This window comes from Gossypium hirsutum, chromosome A03 (genome assembly GCF_007990345.1).
Source record: "Gossypium hirsutum isolate 1008001.06 chromosome A03, Gossypium_hirsutum_v2.1, whole genome shotgun sequence".
NCBI classification, from domain to species: Eukaryota; Viridiplantae; Streptophyta; class Magnoliopsida; order Malvales; family Malvaceae; genus Gossypium; species Gossypium hirsutum.
Genome location: NC_053426.1, coordinates 107,385,479 through 107,405,975, shown reverse-complemented (window position 1 = coordinate 107,405,975; position 20,497 = coordinate 107,385,479). Strand labels below are relative to the sequence as shown.

General features: G+C 34.5%; 3 protein-coding genes across 7 annotated transcripts; all 3 read right to left on the bottom strand.

Annotated features, from left to right (window-relative positions):
- Nucleotides 1-834: 834 nt before the first annotated feature.
- LOC107886828 (alanine--tRNA ligase) lies at nucleotides 835-12,202 on the bottom strand. Its single transcript, XM_016810906.2, has 23 exons — nucleotides 11,812-12,202; nucleotides 11,303-11,541; nucleotides 10,948-11,088; nucleotides 10,388-10,534; nucleotides 9,955-10,107; nucleotides 9,282-9,411; nucleotides 8,441-8,537; nucleotides 7,460-7,580; nucleotides 7,089-7,148; nucleotides 6,587-6,637; nucleotides 6,415-6,510; nucleotides 6,056-6,157; nucleotides 5,188-5,310; nucleotides 4,356-4,499; nucleotides 4,159-4,230; nucleotides 3,987-4,062; nucleotides 3,238-3,392; nucleotides 3,042-3,150; nucleotides 2,772-2,959; nucleotides 2,028-2,117; nucleotides 1,606-1,788; nucleotides 1,329-1,508; nucleotides 835-1,200 (listed from the first exon to the last, which is right to left on the bottom strand). Exons 1-23 carry the CDS (start codon nucleotides 12,128-12,130, stop codon nucleotides 1,129-1,131), a joined length of 3,048 nt encoding a protein of 1,015 aa, XP_016666395.2. The 5' UTR covers nucleotides 12,131-12,202; the 3' UTR covers nucleotides 835-1,128.
- Nucleotides 12,203-12,902: 700 nt separating this feature from the next.
- LOC107886830 (uncharacterized) lies at nucleotides 12,903-14,982 on the bottom strand. Of its 2 annotated transcripts, none has more exons than XM_016810908.2 (3): nucleotides 14,033-14,982; nucleotides 13,391-13,924; nucleotides 12,903-13,308 (listed from the first exon to the last, which is right to left on the bottom strand). In XM_016810908.2, the coding sequence occupies exons 1-3, from the start codon at nucleotides 14,813-14,815 to the stop codon at nucleotides 13,201-13,203; spliced, it is 1,425 nt and encodes a 474-aa protein (XP_016666397.1). In that variant the 5' UTR covers nucleotides 14,816-14,982; the 3' UTR covers nucleotides 12,903-13,200. The 2 variants fall into 2 exon arrangements, with proteins under 2 accessions (XP_016666397.1, XP_016666396.1); XM_016810907.2 differs by having other exon boundaries at nucleotides 12,903-13,314; nucleotides 14,033-14,956.
- An 833-nt stretch (nucleotides 14,983-15,815) lies between these two features.
- On the bottom strand, nucleotides 15,816-19,406 carry LOC107886832 (uncharacterized). 4 transcript variants are annotated; one of them, XR_001680922.2, is made up of 4 exons: nucleotides 18,457-19,406; nucleotides 17,086-17,610; nucleotides 16,731-16,943; nucleotides 15,816-16,198 (listed from the first exon to the last, which is right to left on the bottom strand). XR_001680922.2 is itself a non-coding variant. In XM_016810911.2 (3 exons), the coding sequence occupies exons 1-3, from the start codon at nucleotides 19,267-19,269 to the stop codon at nucleotides 16,833-16,835; spliced, it is 1,449 nt and encodes a 482-aa protein (XP_016666400.1). In that variant the 5' UTR covers nucleotides 19,270-19,374; the 3' UTR covers nucleotides 15,816-16,832. The 4 variants fall into 4 exon arrangements, 1 of the variants encoding a protein (XP_016666400.1); XR_001680924.2 differs by having other exon boundaries at nucleotides 15,816-16,144; nucleotides 18,457-19,374; XR_001680923.2 differs by having other exon boundaries at nucleotides 16,767-16,943; nucleotides 18,457-19,374.
- Between the last annotated feature and the right edge of the window lie 1,091 nt (nucleotides 19,407-20,497).

Below are 20,497 nucleotides of genomic sequence, written 5' to 3'. Positions count from 1 at the left end.
ATTATTTTCATTATACTATTATTTTATGGGTAAACTAAAAAAAAAAGTCACTTTTATTTGTCTCAAGTTATATTTTAGTCATTTATATTTAAAATGTTACGTTTTAGGCACTTATGTTATCGTGTTGCAACATTTCAATCATTGAGCGTTAATTGTCGTTAACAGTGTAACGGTAAACTGATGTGGCACGTTAGATCATCATTTCAAATAAAAATTTTAGGTTAAATTATACAATTAGTCTCTATATTTTTTTTCATTTTGATCTATTTTTTTCTTTTATGTTCTTTGAACTTCTCTTTTTTTTTTCTTTTTTTTCATTATATTCTCCTTCTCCCTCTATTTTTCTCCCTTCTCCATTTCTTTTAACATAGTCCCTATACTTTTATTTTTTGAAACAATTTAAATTGGGAAGATCAATCAAAGAGAAGGAGAAACAAAAGAGAATGGAAAATAAAAGAAAAAAAAGAATTAATTTGCTCAAAAAATATAGGGATCAATTGTATAATTTAACTTAAATTTTTGTTTGAAATAATAGTTTACCATGCCACATAAGTTTACCATTACACCATTAACTGCAGTTAACACTTCAATGACTAAAATATTATAATACATTAATATAAATAACTAAAATGCAATATTTCAAACATAAATGACTAAAATATATCTTGAGATTATCTTATTGTTACTAAATTGCGACACATGATATAATACACCTTTAGTTAGAAATGAGAAAATTGATGTAACTAAGATTATTAAAATATTTTGATTATTTCATAAAAATAATTAATTCAATAGAATATATAATTAATTGATTAAAATAATTAAACACGTAAATAATCAAATAAAAAACTTAGTTCATTCTTATAATCCATTTTCACTGCTAAATAAAGAAGCGTGGAGATGTTCGAATGGTATCAATAGCATAATTTTATATGCCGAGACACGTTCGTAAGTGAAAAATAAAATAGTATATTACAGTGATAGATTTTGAACACGCAGTGGGTCTATGTGGCAATTGCAGCATTTCCACACAAATTAAATGTTTTCTATTTCACTTTAATGTATCGATGAAATTTAGTAGCATCAATGCTTCTTCCATGTCAGAGACGAAAGTTGCAGAAAATTTTTTCATTTTAACTTCATTGAAGCAAATGAAGTTGCCAAGTCCATGGCCTCCTTAACATGTGAACCATCCGTTCCCTGAAATGGAAAAAGTATATTCCGTAAATTAAAAAAAATGGAGCATGCGAACAAACTCAAATTTATGAGAAAAATGCGACCATTTCTCACAGCAACCAACTTCCGAGCATCGAGTTACTAATACTAACCTGTCCTGTAGCAAGACCGCCCTTGCCTTTGCCACACCTCCCCTTTAGAGGCCCTACGGCATTTGTCAACCACTCTGATACTTCCAATAGCTTGCTCTGTTCAGATTTCTCGGGTACACCAGCATAAACGACAGCCTTGTTTGTGGTTTCGTCAATACTGAAAACCATAACCGGCATACCCTGTTCATAATATGGCAACATTCAGCATAGATGTGTGAAGCAAACTTTGATAAAAGATACTATTAATTGATAAGAAAGGTCAGAATTTGCTTGAAACCTTTTGTTGAATAACTTTTGAAACCGCTTCGCGGAGAGCAGCTGCATCTAAACCAACATCAATACGAGTGACACAGAAAGTCTTTCCCTCTTTGGCAGCAACTTCAGCCAATTCGGTTGCTGTCGCGACAGCTCTCTGCATATTTTGTTCAGCAATCTTCTTTTGTGCTTTTTTCAGTTGATTCTGATAAAACAAATCAATTTAGAAGGCATTCTAAGACCATATAATTGACCAAAAAAAAAGCTTTACTGTTGTAGCAACTAAACGAGACTATTTTTGGACTATTGTTGCTGAAACTCAGCGTCATGTCCTCATACCCACATCATAATTTAGCATCTAACGGATCTAAAATGCAAATTAGGGAAAATGTCGAATCAAAGGAAATAGGTGATAATTATTAATTAACTGCAAATAGTTGATACCTGAAGTTGTGCAATTTTGGCCCTAATATCAGCTTTCTGGGCAGCAGGAATTGATGCAGAATCCACAGTAGTTTTTAGAGAAGCCACTTTCTGTAAAGATGCAAAATGAAGTTTGAAAAGGCAAAAGAAATTAAAAATTAAAAAAAAAAAGGCGGCTATTCCTTGTACAATGTTTTTGTTTGACATAGATAATGGGCTCTTAAATAGAGTACAATATCACCCTATGTATGATAGGAAAAAAAAAAAAGAAACCAAGCATTTTACCCTCTATCATGGTTTAAGTAAAAAACATGAACTTACAAATTGCATATTATGCATAAGAACACACAATACGAGATATATATCCACTAAGCTGTTACATGAACAACCTATTTAGTTTCAGTATGAGATAAGGAGGTTTAATATCTGAAAATACCCATGATCCAACCATGACAAACTAAAGGCACATTTCTATGGTCTTTTTACCGGTTCAGAAGGAAGCAAGAGCACTGAGAGAACAGTATTGTAACAAAATTTGGAAACTAAATATCTAAGAAACATGACAAGTCCTAAAACAAGCTCATGAAAATGGCATAAGCTGAACTGGAAACGCAGCATTTAAGATATATGAAACAAAAACCATTGGAGTACCTTCAAGCAGAACAATCAGAGTTAAATAGCAACTTAAAACAAAAATGGTGAAAGGAATTGATAAGAAAAACTTTCAAGAATTGATGTCTTATAGAGCAAGTCAGATAAACACACCTTTTCCAGCAAGCTTACTTCCATATTGGAAGCATCATCTACTTCCTTCAAAAGCAGGCCACCCAATTCCATTGCCTTCAAAGCACTCTCAGTGGTGACAGCAGTTATCCTTCGAACTCCTTTAGCAATTCCCTCCTCAGATAAAAGAGCAAATGCCTTTGCTTCCCGTGTATTTGTTATGTGTGTACCTACAAAAATCCTCAGAAGTCAGCTTCAACACAAAATTCATAGCAAGGCTTCTAGTGAACTCATTTAAATAAAGACATTAACCTCCACATAATTCAGATGAAATTGATGACCATTCTTTGTTTTCTGGATCAGCAAGAAGGTCCTCCACTTTTTTACCAACTGCCACTACTCTAACTGGATCAGGATAAACCTGCATTGGAAATATAACACAAACATAACTTCTCAAAGGAATGAGCAACAATTAGAAAACCATAAGAACAAAAATGCTTAAGCTTACTTCTCCAAAGACAGCTCGCAAACCGTTGATACACTTGGCTTCAGCAAGCGTTACCTCCTTTGAATATACATCTAACTCAGATTTTATTTGCTCATTCACAATAGCTTCAATTTTTCTCAAATGATCAGCATTGATGGCTCCGTCTCTGTTTGGATCTGATAATATTGGATCATATTTTAGTGTACTGTTATAAAGCATACCACAAACTAAATCGCATAACAATTGAGATGCTATTGGATAAATTGAAAAAATTCAACAAAAGAATTACTGTACAACTTTTAGTTCAGAAAATTCAAGGTACAGTATCTGTGATATAAAAATTCGTTGGTATGGTACTGAAAATTAAATGCCGAGTATATTGCTTATTTGAATCTTTTGTAATAGTTTTTAAAAGTTGAACTCCAAAATAAAAATGAAGTACTGATATAAAAATTGGTTGGTATGGTACTGAAAAATTATGTGATTTTACAAGTATTTTGCATTGGTAAAATTTAAAAAGGCAATATTTGAGACAAATGTAATTATAAAAATATATCTTTCCTTAAATTGATTTTAACTTGAAAAATCTTAAAAAGGAAAATATGTGAGACAAATGCAACTAAAAAAACTTATTTTTCCTTAAATTGATTTTTAACTTGAAAATTCTTAATTAAGTGGTTTTTAGAAATGATAGAATCATTGCAGATTTTATTTTTCAATGGTTTAAAAATTTGCAACAGTTTACCAAACACAACCTGTATTGAACTTACCATGGGAAAAATCAAATCTCAATTTTTCAGGAAGAACAATGGACCCCTTCTGGTCAACATGATTACCAAGCACTTCCTACATTAAAATCATACGAATGTGAATCATGGAAAACTACTAAGAAATACAAGAACAAAAACTACTAAAGAATCAAGAATTAAGTTTGAATTGTACCCTAAGAGCGAAGTTCAACATATGCGTGCAAGTATGGTTAGGAGCAATCAACGTCCGCCTATCATAGTCAACCTGTAGTAGTTTAAAGTTTATGGATTTAAAGTTTATGGATAATGAAAAAGTTGCCAGTAAAAAAAAAAACAAATCATTTTACAGATAAGAAGAAATAAGAGGTAATTTGAAGTTTATGTTTTTACCTTACAAGTTACTTTATCACCAACAGAGAATTTGCCAGAAGCTCCAGAAAGAGAACCAATATGAAGTACAAAACCTCCAAAAATTTGAACATTACATACTTGGAAGGAGCCAAAGGAACCATCAAGATATCCAGTATCAAAAATCTATGTCCACAAGCAAATATGTCAGATGAATAAATAAATCACAACAAAGGAAAGCAATCACTTGACTAGCATTCCATTCCTTCTGGCATTATTTCCTTAGATATAGATGTTAATGTACTTCAGTATCAATGAATATATGCACATTTCTAAGCATAGAATCATATAAAAAATATATACATGCATATTACATATATATTACCTAAGGAAATAAATACAATATACGTATATATTACCAAAGGAAATCTAGAAGAGATGCCCAAATAATAATTGCCTTTCTTCTTTTTCTATTTTAAGAAACTTCTCAAACTTATAAAGTTATAACCAGCATGAAGTTAATTCCCTGTAAAACCGACTATAGCCATCTACAAAACCTTGACTCCCAGATCAAAGCATGTAAGCAACCACCAAATTTCAATCCTAAGCCTAATTTACTTGCCCATAACCCTAGGCTAGCAGGCTGGTTTTTTATTTATCTTTTGCCTTTAATCTACAACATTCAACATTTTCCTTCTTGAATCAATCACAAAACATTTCCGAACCAATACAGGCCCAAAATCATAAAACTTATCTTTTACATTGTAACCAATATATTTCAAACCCACAGCAACCTACACACCGGTTCATACAGACCCAAAAAGGTAAATTGATATCATCACTAGGATAAAAAGCCTTCACATAAGTTAAATACCTGACCACCTTGCTCAGCATAGAAACTCGTAGATTCCAAAATTATGCCAACATCATTGCCAGCAGTTGCATTTTCCATAAACTCAGAGCCATTGTATATGGCCTTTATTACACTTTCATGGGGCTGGAAAAAAAACATGGGAAACATCAAGTCATGGATGGAATACTCCATCATCAAAAGGATGCAGCCAAGAAACCAAACAGTAAAAAGCTAGAATAGAAAAGTCTTCAAGCCTCAAAGGCTCATAGCCCACTAAATAGCAACACCTCCGGCAGAGAACTTCCAAATTCAGGTTATGCAGGCAAAAGGTACAAGACTCCTCCTTAACATTAAGAAGATGGTAATCTAATTACTTAAAAAGAGATACATTACTACATATCAACAGAAAGAAAGAACTTTTACAACAAAGAAAACTCCTAAGCATTCCAATAATGCCGTCAAATAAGATGAAAAAGAGATAATCTTACAGACTAAACTTTTTATTTTTCAATTCTAGATTCTAGAGAAAAAGAGTAACTTAAGGAACATAGCCTTTCTGACACCATAAGCAATAGATGATTATTTCACTCTAATATTGTAATTGTTTCAAGGCTGAAATGAAAGTTAAAAAAACCAATAAACAAAGTTTCTTTTTTTAAATAACAAATATAAAATTGTCAACATCCATCCAACACTTCACTAGAATTTTCACTATTATCTAATAGATCTTATCAGATGGAGACAAATCTTTTCCCAACATGATGTAGCTGAAATACAATTTCTCTCAACAGCCAACAACTAATTAAACTTTCAATAATTTCACTAGCCAAAATCATATACCAGATTAAATGACATCTAACTTAAGTGCCATCTAAAGATGTATGCAGACCTGGAACCATATGAATTTGAAGGAATCATCTGTTGTAGACACTCCCTTCTTGTGCAGTGCAGAGGTAGCATCAGCATCCATGACGATAGCACCACCAGCTTGCTGGAAAGAAAGCTCTTATTAGCATAAAATATGGAGAAAAAACTCAATTATGTGAGCACTCCTTTCTAAGATGCATTCCCTTTTGACTGTTTTCAGCTTTTTGACGCATCAAATTTTCTTTTAGGTTACAATACAGCGTCAGCTGTCTAATAATGCCTAGCATCTTTTACTTAATCACTAAAAAGAGCAAAGAGAAAACAACCTAGCTGTTTATAGAAAAAAATGTCCGTGGAATACACAAATCAAATTCCTATTACCTTATTTCTGGCACTCCTTGACTTTTCTCTAGCCTCATCCATAGCATTATTGAAACAATCAACATCTACTATCAAACCTCTTTCCTCTGCCATCAACTGCAGCAAAAGAAAATCAGAATGGAGAGGCAAATAGATTGATATATAGAAAGGAGAACCAAGTTCACCTGTCTACCTGAGTTAAATCTAATGGAAACCCATATGTGTCCCACAAGATAAATGCATCCTGGAAAGAGAAAAGAAAAAAGACCCAACATATTGTAAGACAGCCACTGGTCCATGTAAAGGAAGTGAAGACTTACCAAATCCATTCCTTTCAGGTTTCACTAGACTAGAATAAAAAATAAATTAAAAAAGTTCAAAATTCAGATGGATTATACACATATCCAAATGCATATATCATCTGCTTCTGCAAGCAAGTTGATAAAATTTCTTAAACACTATTCCTCAGAGCAATCAGTATCATTGAAAATCAACAGAAATCTTCTGAGAGATTGTAGAAGTAAAAATAGCTCAACAACTAGCTTGGAAGGGTAGATTAAAGCTTCTCTTATAGATCACTTTAAGTGAAAAATATAAGACAAAATTGCATAATTTAGAAAATTATAGACTGCATAATGCATTGATAGTGCATGTTGCCCTCAATGATAGAAAAAGACAAACTGAAATACACTTACCTTCCCACTTAATATCCTCCCTTGAACATCCTGGGCTGCCTTCTTAAATTTCTCGATTCCCTGAACATAGGTAAATAATTATTCATGATTATCATTGAACATGCTGGCAATACATCAATCATTACAGGAAGATCATATCTAAAAACAATCAAACAACATGGCTAGATAGAAGGAATCAAGAAAAGCACTTGATTGATACCAAGATTTTGAAAATCAAAATTATAACTTATTATCAAAAGCAACCTATCCCAAACCATGTTTTTAATAGTTGGAAGGGCATTTGACATTGTAGAAATATGTAAAAAATGGAAAACAAAAAGATATATTGGGATGAATGAAATTCATGATACGCCCTGAGCTCACACACTCACCTTCACCAAAGTCTTGCCAAAGCTCGCTTCTTCCGCAGCAATTATGTCCCCAATGCGTGCCTCATGCTGCTTTAACTCTGGGAAAACATCACCCATGACTTCCACCACAATCCTTACAAGCCTGGATTCAAACAAAAATCACTAATAACTAATAAAGATCAATTATAGGTTAATGACAAGAGTGTTAAGCTAATGCTACAAAACCTTGACAAATGAATGTTTGATAAAGTTAATAATCTTAATTAATTACTTGAATCTCATTGTCCAGACTTGAGCCAGTTTATTAAGATAATAACCTCACTAAATACAAAAATATTTTTTTTATAATTCTCTAGGGCCTAACAAATATATAAATTATAGTTCCTAAAAAGAGAAAAAAAAAAGTTCATATGATACTATAAGAAAATTTTCACCTAACTTGTACCTTCTCATTTAAGCTCTTTCTCAAAATATGCATCTAGAATTAGTTTTTTCTCTATGTACCTAAACCAAACTGCACCTACTCCTTAATCTTTAAAATGCACATACCACATTACTTGAAATGCCTCGTTTGGAGAGTGCCTTAGTTAAGCTCGATTGTCATCTGGATCTTGATAATCATTAGTAGGAATATTCATGACCCTTTGAATACTTTTTTTTCATCTACAGGTGATCCCATTACTATAATCTATAGCCGGTGTTTTTCATTTATATGTCATTCATTTATCTTAGTAAGAAAATAATAATATACATCTACAAGGGCAGAAAACATAAATTTATTTATAAGTTAATAAATATTAACTTATCAATAAATGAATAATTCATTCAATTATAAAAAATTAAATAACCTCTTTAAAATAATATTTGTGCCTAGTCCCCATAGTATTTTTTTCATAGGGTTTTACTCTGAAAAACTGCTTTAATAGCTCAAGGAGATATAAAGTGCATTATACATTTCAATTATTAACAAAAGAAAAACAGAAAAATATCAGTTGTTCCTACCTGCTGAAAAAACCCTCAGGAGCTTTCAAGACCTCACTGCCATACCGAACAGCACGGCGAAGAATACGTCTTAAGACATATTCACGTCCCTCATTGCCTATCCATCAAACACAAACATCATGAATCAGCTTTAGAATACTATACATAGTCTCTACACAGAGAAATATCAGGTGGCTAATACATGAAACAATTACAAACCATTCCTATGTAAACAAACCTACACTTCACATCCCTAGTTACATTAAAATACATGGACCAGATGTAAATGATAAGGTTTTCAGAATACGGTGCTCAGCATTTAAATAGACTTCTAAAGTAAAACAACTATCAAGCGCTGAAATTCAACAAATTCTGGAGGGAAAATGAACATCATCAAAAGGAAGAAAGAAAAATACGCTATCATACAGTACAAACTTGGAGAGAGAATTTATCATTGTCAGTCGGACCCTAAAAATTAATATGTTTAATTATTACAAACATCATAGCCCAACAGCCACGCCCAGAGCTGCTCTTAACAAGATAAGATAACACAATCTGACAGCGCCTAAAACTGAAAGCAAAAAGGAGCCCACAATCTCCTCCACACTGTAATATACTGTAATAGCAGATGCGAATGGCAATTAAAAAAAAAAAAGTCAATTACGGGTCAAACTTAATTACGGTATAAACACATACATTCACAAACATGCAATCAAAGACAGTCATCCAAAAAGCCTACCCAACAAACATGAGGACAAAAATTTATTTCTAAAATGGACGATCAACATACAAAAGAATATCATTGAAACTAACCAAAAAATTTAAACAAACATTCAACAAGAAACCTCAAGTCAGTATCTACCTGGAGAAGCACCATCAGCAATGGCAAAAGACAAAGTTCTAATATGATCAGCAACAACCCTATATGCCATGTCAACTTTGTCAATATCATCAGGCCCAACTTTTCCAGAATATGAGCGTGCCCCTGTGACCTGTTGGAAAAATCAACAATTATGCATTCAATTCTCCTCATTCTAGCATCAGTTACAAAACCTTTAAACAAACAAGCCAATTTGAGCCAAATCAGATAAACTGGATAAAAATAATTCTCAATAGCTTCAGAGTTTGCAAATTCTGTTTTTAACATAATAACTCGATAAAAAGTTAAGAAATCATCAAGTGTTAAAATATTTTATCAGACTGGTAACTAAGAAATATATTCTCTAGCATAGATGGAAAACAGAGGTATATAAGCCATTAAAGTGCTGGTGAAGATAAAGAAAAGAATCATTACTTTTCCTTTGTATGGAACATTTACAAGAATTACAGTTTCAAGAAAAATATAAAACTTAGGGAAAGAAAAGAATTGTATCAAGGTCAGACCATCTCTAACACACGGCACATGAACTAGCGACAACTGGCACATTTGTATATACACATTCAGAAACTTAAACATATGATTAATCATGATATCAATTAAAAAAGAAACATGTATAAAATATAAACTAAAAAATACATCGGCGTCATCATCTAACCTGTTGGATAACATCAAAAATTGGCAAGAACACATCAGTATCATAATTGCTCATTTTGTTCTGAAGTACTGAAGTCAATCTCTCAAAACCCAACCCAGTGTCAACATGCTTTGCTGGAAGAGGTTTTAGAGAGCCATCGCTTTCCCTATTAAACTGTATAAGAGTAATGCAAAAATCAGCAGAAAACCTTCTAGAGACTACCATGTTGGTAATAAAGGCTGGCATGACATGCTAGCATAAAAGTTACTGCAGTTCAAGAACTCTCCGTATTGCCCCAAACAAACACCATACTAACCGCAGAAGTATCCACATATGAAAGCAGGCTAAATTCTTGGATAACTATGAAAATTTAATAGCAATTGACTGGATGCATATGAGATAGGTTCATTAACAAAAATGGTGAAAGCATAACCATTAATACAAAAAAGTGTACCTGAATAAAAACAAGGTTCCATATCTCAATACATGTTGGATCATCATTATTCACCAATGAAGCAGCATCGCGGTTGCCTACTCGATCATAGTGAATTTCAGTGCAAGGCCCACAAGGACCTGTATCACCCATCTCCCAGAAATTGTCCTACAGAAAAAGGTAAAACCAATTAGATAGACCATAGTACCTATTATTCACATGTTATCCCCAAACTAAGATAAGTTATTTGCTTTCTTCAACTAAGCCATAAACAGATTAAAATCTCAATCATACGATTCAACACAACAAAATGCAAATGCTCGCATGAACACATATAAGGGTATATGAAATCCGAATTAAAATTCAGGATAAGTCTTAAAATATACAAGTAGCACCATGAAAAACTTGGTTTATCAGCAAAGAAGAGTAAAAAGTAATCATGTAAAGGAAGATTTCCTATATACCCTCAAGATAGCAGAAAATTTTATACTTCTCATGCCCAATATGTAGAAAGAAGAGAAATACATCATGTTACATGTACACAAACACAAAGGTTAAAAAAGAACCAAGGAGAAACGTACTTTGCAACCAAATGGCAGTACACGTCCAGAGGGTAGAAACTTCAGCCATATATCTCTAGCTTCATTATCAGGTGGAAGACCAGAGCTTGCATCACCACCAAAGTAAGTGGCATAAATCCGATCTGTAGACAGGCCATAAACCTGCAGTTCAATAAACAAGTTGGAAATTTGTGAAAAGATATTAAAAAGCAGCTCATCATATCAACCATACAAACACTCAGCATCCCAAACCCAAACTGATCAAATCCCTAGCAAATTAGCTACATAAACAGAATATCATCAAGATATGATACACACATATAGAAACTACTTACATTTTGCAATATCGATAACAAAAAACGCATAAAATATATACCTTAGTGAGGAGTTCCCAAGCCCAATCAATTGCTTCCTTCTTGAAATAATCCCCAAAAGACCAATTTCCTAACATCTCAAAGAAGGTATGGTGATAAGTGTCTTTTCCTACATCATCGAGATCGTTATGCTTCCCGCCAGCTCGAATGCATTTTTGAGTGTTGCACGCCCTGGTGAGCTTGCTCATAGCAGTGTTCGGATCCACAGTCCCCAAAAAGATCGGTTTGTACTGGTTCATACCTGTCCAGTCACAACAAAATACATATATAGTCAAATCAAAATATTTTAAACATAAATTTAGTGGACTTCTATAGTATTATAAAAAAGAAAGTAAATTATGAACAAGAAGCTCAGTATCACGGAGTTGGGAATTGGGAAATGATACTTCTTTGCACGCAAATCAACAAAAAAAATTTAACAAAAAAAATTAAAAAAAATTTAACCAGCGGTCGATTCGTCTGTTTAAAGTCGTAACTACAACTAAATTAAAAATAGAAAAAAAAAGCGTACCGGCATTAGCGAACAAGAGACTGGGATCATTGTGAGGAACAACGGGACTAGACTTCCAATAAACGTGATTTTTGCCTTCGAAGAACTTGATGAAGGTGTCTCGCACCTTCTTCGCAGGCCACTCTACCGCCGGCGGGTCAACACCCGGCATCGTCGCGGATTTGGGGAGTGACGAAAATGAACGAGGTGGCGAAGGATTGCCGGTGAAGGCAGATAGATAGCTGAATAGCCTGGATACCCTAAGTCTTGGCGCCGCCACTAGACAAGGATAAGCAAGACCTAGAATATTGTCACAGAGGAGACTGGCCTTGCCCTTCATTCATATTCTAAAGCTAACTAATATTTTATCCACACGCCCTAGCTTCTGCGAATATGGATATGGATATGGATTTTTTTAATTGGATATTGGATTAAATTGTTTTTAATAGTAAAAGGGAAAATAAATCTTTTTACTCGAGTGAATATTGTTTTTAATTGGATATTGGATTACATTTTACTTTTTAGTTTTGTGAATTTATGGTATAATTAAATTTAACACTAGGAAAGATTATAAATTTATATAAAATATTAAATTTAAACTTATGTCCTTATACGATATTAATAGAAAATTTGAATATCACGAGATCTAAGCACCACTATTTTGTGAATTCATTATCTCTTTGAATAGTAAAGTCTCTATATGAACTTGTTCGGGCTCTCAATAGAGTTAATTGGCCATCACCGCCTCGAACTCTCCACAAAGTTAATTTATAAACTTGCTTGAGGTCTTAATAGTAGGGATACAAAACTCAAAGATAAAACTGCACATAGACAATTAATATACAATATTAAACTTGTTCAAGGATCAACGATTTCAAAGGTCAAAATTCCTACAACAAAATTTATATTTATTAAATGTTACCTTTTAAAATAATTGTATTAACGAACTAAATTAAATCCAGAATTTTTAATCCTTGGAGGAACTTGTAGCTGTTGTTTTTTACCAGGTTTCACAAACCATGTATGCCAACAGAAAGGGTCGACGCTGACGAAACTCGTGGCCTGGACCTAATGTTTTGCATGAGCTTCACTACATTACACATTCACGTTTTACGCCAATAATCCCAGTTACCTCGAACAAGATATTACATCATTTACATGTTGATGGTCATGAGGTTTGGCCCCATCTCAACTATGAACTATCTACTAAAATTCTTTTTGTACAAATAATAATTGCAACAATTTCTGCTTTTTAACTGAAAAACGAAACGAAATATTCGTACTCTGCTCGAATTCAATGTTGAATCAAGGCCAAGTTCAAAAATACTACAATATTTTGAACTTACACCGCATGCCAGCAACATATGACATTTAAGAATCTACCCATTAACACAGTCTGAAATTAAACATCTATGCATGCATGTAAATCAGTTCATCTTCACCGCATTCCCGTATCGCAACATCCAAAACTTTGCCGGATTTAGACGGTAACACGTCACAACAATGCCTTCTCGGTGCCTGCATCTAAGTACCAAGAAAACATGACATAAGCCTCACTTGCAATTATAAACAGCATTCAAAAGAGATATTAGCATGGTACCTGCTTGTGGTTAAGGTCTAGTTTCTTAGTGAAAACTCGGATTTCTTCGAGTTTCCGCGTCGGATCCATGAAAAGCGTGCAATCTTCGTGAGATTTATTGTAAACAGTCTCTATTATTCCGTGCTTGGTAGAAGATACACTGTTTAAATAGAAGATTGTGGGTCTCTGGCAAGGGTGTGGGTGGAATTTTTTGGTGTTAAATGTGTACACTCCTGCCAATACATTTCCCCGTTTCCATTGCCTGAATGTTTCTGGCACAGGGAGAACATCTGGTAAAGATACAGGTTTGCTGTATGCTTGAATGGCATAGCCCCATGAAACCGAAAAAGTCCATGAAGACCAACGATCGTAGCAGACCGTTTGTTGCAAAATCCGCTGAGGATCAACGTTTGCTGCATGGAATAAATGTTGCATTGCCTTGGATGTTGTCATACTAGGGAATATTGGGTCTATGTTATCTATGTGATGGAGTGATACCAATGGTGTCAATGGATGAGCAGCCAATAGACCGAATGCATTACCCCGAACATCAAACTGGTTGGAATTCAAACATAAATATAATGATTTAAACAAAGTTTGAACCGAATTCTTACAGCTAATAAGATGAATGTAATACTGCAGGTATCAGAACTTGATTGGTACCTGATGAAAGCCGGGTTCACGTGTCAAGCCTACACCGAGCTCCGTCAAGCAAGAGTAGACCCTGGAATCACTTCCGTAGAGATGAGGATAGCGTTCTATACATGAATCGAAAACTTTAGCCAAAACTTTAGCCAATGGGTAACTTATAGCAAAGCCTGCTCCCCCGAACGCCATTCCGAACCCGAAAATCCTGTTCTGTTCATAAATCTCCGAGCCAGCCCCGATGTAGTACCAAAGCTGATGATCGTATTTAGAAAGTGTCTTTGCCAAGTTCTCCGGAAAGAAAACTGTGTCATCATCCCCAAAAACATACCACCTTACATTAGGATGGTTAAGAGCAACTGTCTCCGAACCCACACGTGCTACACGGATCGCCGATCGAAGACCACCCCTGTAAGTGTAACGAAACCTCGAAGTATCCTCCGAAATGCATATAGGAGGCAAAGTAACATCATCAACATCCATTAAAGTTGCATTAGAAGGCATGCTTTCAAGGAACAAACATCCACGCATTTGACGAGGCTTCCACCATAACTTAACATACTCCTTCCGTTTCGTCCATGATTTCTGATTCGAAGCTATCCCGAAAACAATATGCTCCACTGTCGTCGGTGTATTAACATCTTGGTAAGAAGAATACGCACGCAGAGACGGCGGCTTCGAGCCGTTGAGTAACAAAACCGATACAACAAGATAGGTGACACAAACAGAAGATGAGATCAAAATGAAGTTCATGAGATGAGAAGAAGATTGGGTTTTGGAGATGAACACAAAAAGCTGCATTTTCGCACTAATGATGATGAATGTTGTGTTTAAAGCACAAAGATTTTATTTTATAAAGCTGGTTTTGTAACTTAATCAATGGGGTACAGTTAAAGTTACATGGTGATATGTGGAGGAAGAAGCAAAAAAAGCATGGCGGGTAGGCCGCCAAAGACAAAAAAGTTCAATCCAACCCGAATAGAAGGCCTGGCTTCTTTTGTTTGTTTAACGTTAGTCTTTGTTTGATAATTAGTAGTTCAAGTGTTAGTTGATATTAGCCACCAAATTTTATTAACCAATGTGAAACCACAAATAATTTTATAGTTATTTGAATATATTACTTATGATTGTATTTGTAATTTTTAAAAAATATTTGTAAATGAAATTCACGCTTCTCGTTTATAAATTTTATTAAAAATTAAAAAGTCATTATAATTTTAAACGTTTTACGATCCATTCGTTTCCCCTTGAAAATGCAAACACCCGTTGATTTATATATATTTATATTAACAAATAAATAATCTATTTACAATTTAAAAATCAATAATGAAAAAAAAGATCATTAGCTCATTTCACGTACCACAGTTTTCCTTTTTTTCGATACACTTAATCGAGTATACGTTACTTTGCCAACTCTAACAATTAACATATATTTAAATTTAAAAGGCTGAATATTTCAGCATTTAAATTCAAATTTTTGTTTAAAAAAAGGGCTCAGAAAACAAAACAGAGTACTAATATTAGCTTAAAAGTAGTGAAAACTGATGGTAATCTTTGTTTTTTGCATCTTATCAGCACAAATCTAGGCATTCCAAAAGCATAAAACAAGAGTGCCATGCGAGAAAATAAAAACTATTATCAAAACAAAAAATTTGGTGCAAAAGCCAATTGCAAATATACCAGTCGATTTACAAAAAGGCAATTGGAAATTTTAATGAAAGAATATAGAACGTGAAGGATATGGTTGAACTAAAAATCCTGAAAGAGACTTTAAACAATATGGAATTCTCTCCACAGAAGATAAAAAAAAAAAAATCTGGTCATTAAGCATATAATCAAAATTGTTCACATTTCATGAAAGCTTCATTTGTTTCACGAGCTGATAACATACAGGGATAGTAATCAGTATGGAATTTTTCCATGATGTGTAAAAAAAATCATCGGTTTTTTCATCTTTGTTTACATACCTGATAGCCCCTTTGATCAATTCTGAAGGTATCAATTTAACAAGTAGTAGTCACATTGTTAGTCACTGTTTTACTAAACTCTTCGATGGTAAGATGGTAGCTGTTTCCGTTTCATCAAAGGGACATTCCGCTACTCAATATTCGAGGTCGTGGTCACTCAATGCTAAAACAAAATGTCAAAGGTCAGCTTTTAGTCATGAATTTCCATTTTCCTCTCCTGAGATAATGAATGGAAACCATTAGAAAATGCAACTGTGTTATTCATAAAATACATTTTCTCACAAGGCTTAGACATGTCAATCATTCAGAAACTTTATTTTTGAGGGAGTTCACAAATACAAATCACAAATAATACATGTTCAATCGACTAGAACCAGAATCAACTCACTACAAAGCATAACGGACTAAAAACTGGAATGTATCCAGACCTAGGCCAGAATAAATCCGGACAGTGCCCACATATGGTGGGACTTAAACCTAGAATAATCTAGGAGAGAAGCCACATATCATTTATGCATGGTGAAACTAGAACCCAGGCCTCAACCTTCCCAACAAGCCATCATTCAGAAAACTTGCATGTGATGATTACACTTAAAATGGAAATGGGCAGTTTTCACATCCACTAACAACAACTACACCTTTAGCAACTATATGGGAAACATCGCAAAAAAATTTGAATTTTCAGAGCAAAGAGGTTAGATTAAAGCCATTCATTTCAACAAACGTACATCTAAAACAACAAAAACTACCTCATAGTTAACAGCATGAATTGAGAAAAAGCTCACTAAAGTTCCGCATGCTTTTTCTTGTGCTTCAGTTTTTCCACGACAGCAGTTATCCTGACAGATGGGCTAGACATCCATGGAAATCAATTCATCAACTCCACAATTTTTTATGTTGATAATCATTGATTCGTTATATGAAGACGAAATCTCACAACACTGCCGACGAGGAGCCATCATCTGGAATAGAGGGGTAAATTTGCAGCGACAATAATTTCAGTGACAAGAATATAAAAAACATGAAAGGAACAAGAATGTTGACAATATAATAACATAGCTTAAAGTTAAAAATTTCAAAGGTCAAACATCAGTTCATTCGTACCTGCTCAATATCAAGCTCTGGCGAGACCACTTTGACTTCTTTGAGGTTCTTTATAGCATCTGGTCTTAAGCACTTCCCATCAGAATGCCTGGTATAATTGCTCCAGACAACATTTTTGTTCGATGCAACACTTTTTAGGAAAAATACTAGTGGTCTTTGACATGAATTTCTAGGATATTCTCTTGTATTGAACATAAAGTGATCCTCAACTCTTGCACCTCTCTTCCACGGAGAAAAAGTTTTCTGCACTGAAAGGAGATCAGGGAGGAGTTGGTTGCCCTCATAAATCTGAACTGCATAACCCCATGCAACGGAAACGGTCAAAGAGTTAAAATGATCATAGCAGACAGTTTGCTGCAAAATCCTGGAAGAATCAAGCTTCACAGCTTTAAACAAGTGCTCCAGAGCTCGAGTCCTGTCCATATTTGGGAAGATTGGATCCATAGCATCCAAGTGATGAAGAGACACAAGAGGTGATAATGGGTGTGCTGTAAGCATCCCAAAAATACTACCCCGCACATCAACCTGGAGAAAATAATTCAACAAATAAGCTGATAGTTTCATTTCAACCAAACTAAATCTATAATTGTCACAGCATCTAAGCTGAAATCAATCAAGCAGCGGCCTCTAGTTAAATCCGCATACAGGACCCAAACAGCATAATATCAGTGAAAACTCAAAATCAATATACCATGCAGCTTTAAGCCTCTTTCGAAATTTCCAAATCATATTTTCTTATACGATCTCTTATATGGGGCCAAGTATGTATCCTGTTAGAATTGAAGGGGAATCCAATAGCAGCTCAAGCAATAAAAATGCCTCGGAATAGAACTCGAATCTATAAGGCTAGTGGGGAATTTAGGAACTAAAATCAAAAGAGATCAGGTCGTGGCTTTAAGCCATGGTTCAATCACTATCCGGCACTTGCATTCTGTCTTTAAAAGAATTGGTCTGAAATTCAGTGAAAGCTCATCTATACTATATAGAAAAACCATTAAAACCCCACCATAAAGACTGGCTATTTTCTCGGAGAAATTCAGATAGCAATTTTGCAATGAACAACAGAGTTTATCCTGTCGTAATTGCAAAATAAAATTTTATAACTTCTAAAAAAAAGGTAAGAAAACACACCCTTTTTCAAGCAAACAAAACTATTCTACAATACCCTCAAAAAAAAAAACAAAAACTCTTCTATCTATCCAACAGTCACTCTCTTTGATCGCATACACTAAAACTTTCAATTAATACACCAACTAATGTTACAATCCAATCATAAAACTGCAAATACCAAGCCCTAAATCTAAAGATCAAATACTAAGCCCTAAATCCTAAGAGCAGTATCTTTAAAATCTTTCAAATGTTTAAATTTACCTGATGGAAGCCAGGTTCATGAGTCAAACCTACGCCAAGCTCAACCAAACAAGACCAAATCCTAGAATCGCTTCCGTACAAGTGAGCGTACCTCATCAAGCAAGAGTCCAAGACCCTAGCTAAAACCTTCCCCAGTGAGTAACTGATAGCGAACCCTCCCCCACCAAACGCCATGTCGAAAGAGTACTTCAAATTTTGCTCATAACTCTCCGAATTGCTCCCGACGTAGTACCACTTGTCGTGATCGTACTTCGACAGCACTTTGACCAAATTGTCGACCACGAAAACGGTGTCATCGTCCCCGAACACGAACCACCTGATCCCCTTTTCGTTAAGGTCAACCGCTTCTTTGACCACACGTGCCACGCGTATGGCTGAACGGAGACCGCTCTTGAAGGTGTAAGGAAACGACCTAGTATCGCCAGACACGACAATAGGAGGGAGATTAGGGCCGACTGAAGAAGATAAACGCTGATCGAGGAAAGCAATGGCGCGGGTGTCGCGTGGAGTGTACCAAAGGCGAATGTAAGAGCTCCGGCGGGGGAAAGAGCCGGCTGAGGAAGCAATGGAGAACAGGAGGTGGTGGCGGCGCGTGGGGGAACGGGATGGGGCTGTTACGGCGAGTGGGAGAGGGGTTTGGGGGTGGAGGAATACGAGGAAAAGGGAAATGGAAAGGGAAACTATCAAAAGAAGATCTTTGATCCGAGAGGGACTTAACTTGATAAATTTAAGCATTTTGTTCAAGTAAAAAAGCAAAGGATTGGAAGTGGAAGAAGAGTTGATTAAGGGTTTCTTACTACGCTTGAAGAACATTTAAAGGATTGTAAGATTAGTAGAAATGGGATGAACTCGGCGATCTGATTTCAGCAGAGTACCAGTATATGGATCGTGAGTTTTCCTTCAAATGCTTTCTTTTTCCTAGAATAACCGATTTTTTGAAAGAGAGAAAAAGGTTAAATTTTGTTATTAATCAATGTCCTTTATGAAAGTTGTGATTTAGTCCATGTACCTCAATTTGATCAATTCAATCCCTATACATTTCAAATTGGTTAATCTTAATCCCTTCACTCTTCGAATTTTGAAAAAAAATTTTGATAAAGTAAACAAAGAAATATACATAAAGTCGATCATAGACAATTTATCAAAGGAATTATCATCCTTCAAGACCACTTCAATCTCTAAAGGGGGACTCTCAAATATGTTGAAGGATTCATTACTTGACAGAGCCATTTTTGCCAACTCTCAAATATGTTGAAGGATTCATTACTTGACAGAGCCATTTTTGCCAAAGCATCAGCTACTCAATTAGTCTCTCTAGAAACATAAATCCAGGACCAATTCTCTTTAAAGGCTAGAATTTATTAAATCCTTCTTATCAAAGAATTTTTTGGACCAGTTGACTTACTATCACTAATAGAAATCACATTCTCAATATTGTCTGATTGAATAATGACCTCATCATAATATTGTTTCTGAAGTATAATTAATCCATCCAATTCAGCATTGGCCACCAAGCATTTCCCCAAAAAGCGATTATAGCATAGGATCCACTCTTATTTGCTGTTACGTATCACATCACTTGCAGTAGAGAAACCAGACGCAGAGTTAACAACACCATCAGTATTAATAAATATGCACGTATTTGAGTTTTGGCTGACTGAGAACTGCTTCGGCTGAGAAGTCAATGAGTAATATGTGGAAATAACAAATTGATATGGAATTACACATATATTAATATATTTGTTGCATCAGATTTTAGAAATAGCAGAACTTAACTTAATTAATCTAACAGTTATTGTTTGGTGATAACTAGAATTTAAAAATTGAAAGTAAAAAAAATTAAAAAATGACCAAATTAAAGTATAAGAATTAAATCCATAACTTTTGCAAAGTATAGGGACTAATAGAACAATTTAACCGGAGAAAAAAACCAAAACTGTAGATTTCAGGTTTCTAGGGATAGGTAGAACCACCTTCTCAATTTTCATATTGAGTATATTGGTTCCTTAGAAAAATTAGAAAAATTAGAGCAATAATTCAT

Coding starts and splice junctions, on each gene's coding strand:
- LOC107886828 (XM_016810906.2), bottom strand. CDS start 12,130: ATGAAGGGCAAGGCCAGTCTCCTCTGTGACAATATTCTAGGTCTTGCT. Junction 10,535..10,947: donor TACTGCCATTTGGTTGCAAA/GTACGTTTCTCC, acceptor CTTTTTCTGTAG/GACAATTTCTGGGAGATGGG. Junction 7,581..8,440: donor CCTGAGGGTTTTTTCAGCAG/GTAGGAACAACT, acceptor GTTTGAATCCAG/GCTTGTAAGGATTGTGGTGG.
- LOC107886830 (XM_016810907.2), bottom strand. CDS start 14,815: ATGCAGCTTTTTGTGTTCATCTCCAAAACCCAATCTTCTTCTCATCTC. Junction 13,925..14,032: donor GTGAACCCGGCTTTCATCAG/GTACCAATCAAG, acceptor AATTCCAACCAG/TTTGATGTTCGGGGTAATGC. Junction 13,315..13,390: donor TAGACCTTAACCACAAGCAG/GTACCATGCTAA, acceptor CTTGGTACTTAG/ATGCAGGCACCGAGAAGGCA.
- LOC107886832 (XM_016810911.2), bottom strand. CDS start 19,269: ATGTTCTTCAAGCGTAGTAAGAAACCCTTAATCAACTCTTCTTCCACT. Junction 17,611..18,456: donor ATGAACCTGGCTTCCATCAG/GTAAATTTAAAC, acceptor TATTTTCTCCAG/GTTGATGTGCGGGGTAGTAT. Junction 16,944..17,085: donor CAGAGCTTGATATTGAGCAG/GTACGAATGAAC, acceptor CCTCTATTCCAG/ATGATGGCTCCTCGTCGGCA.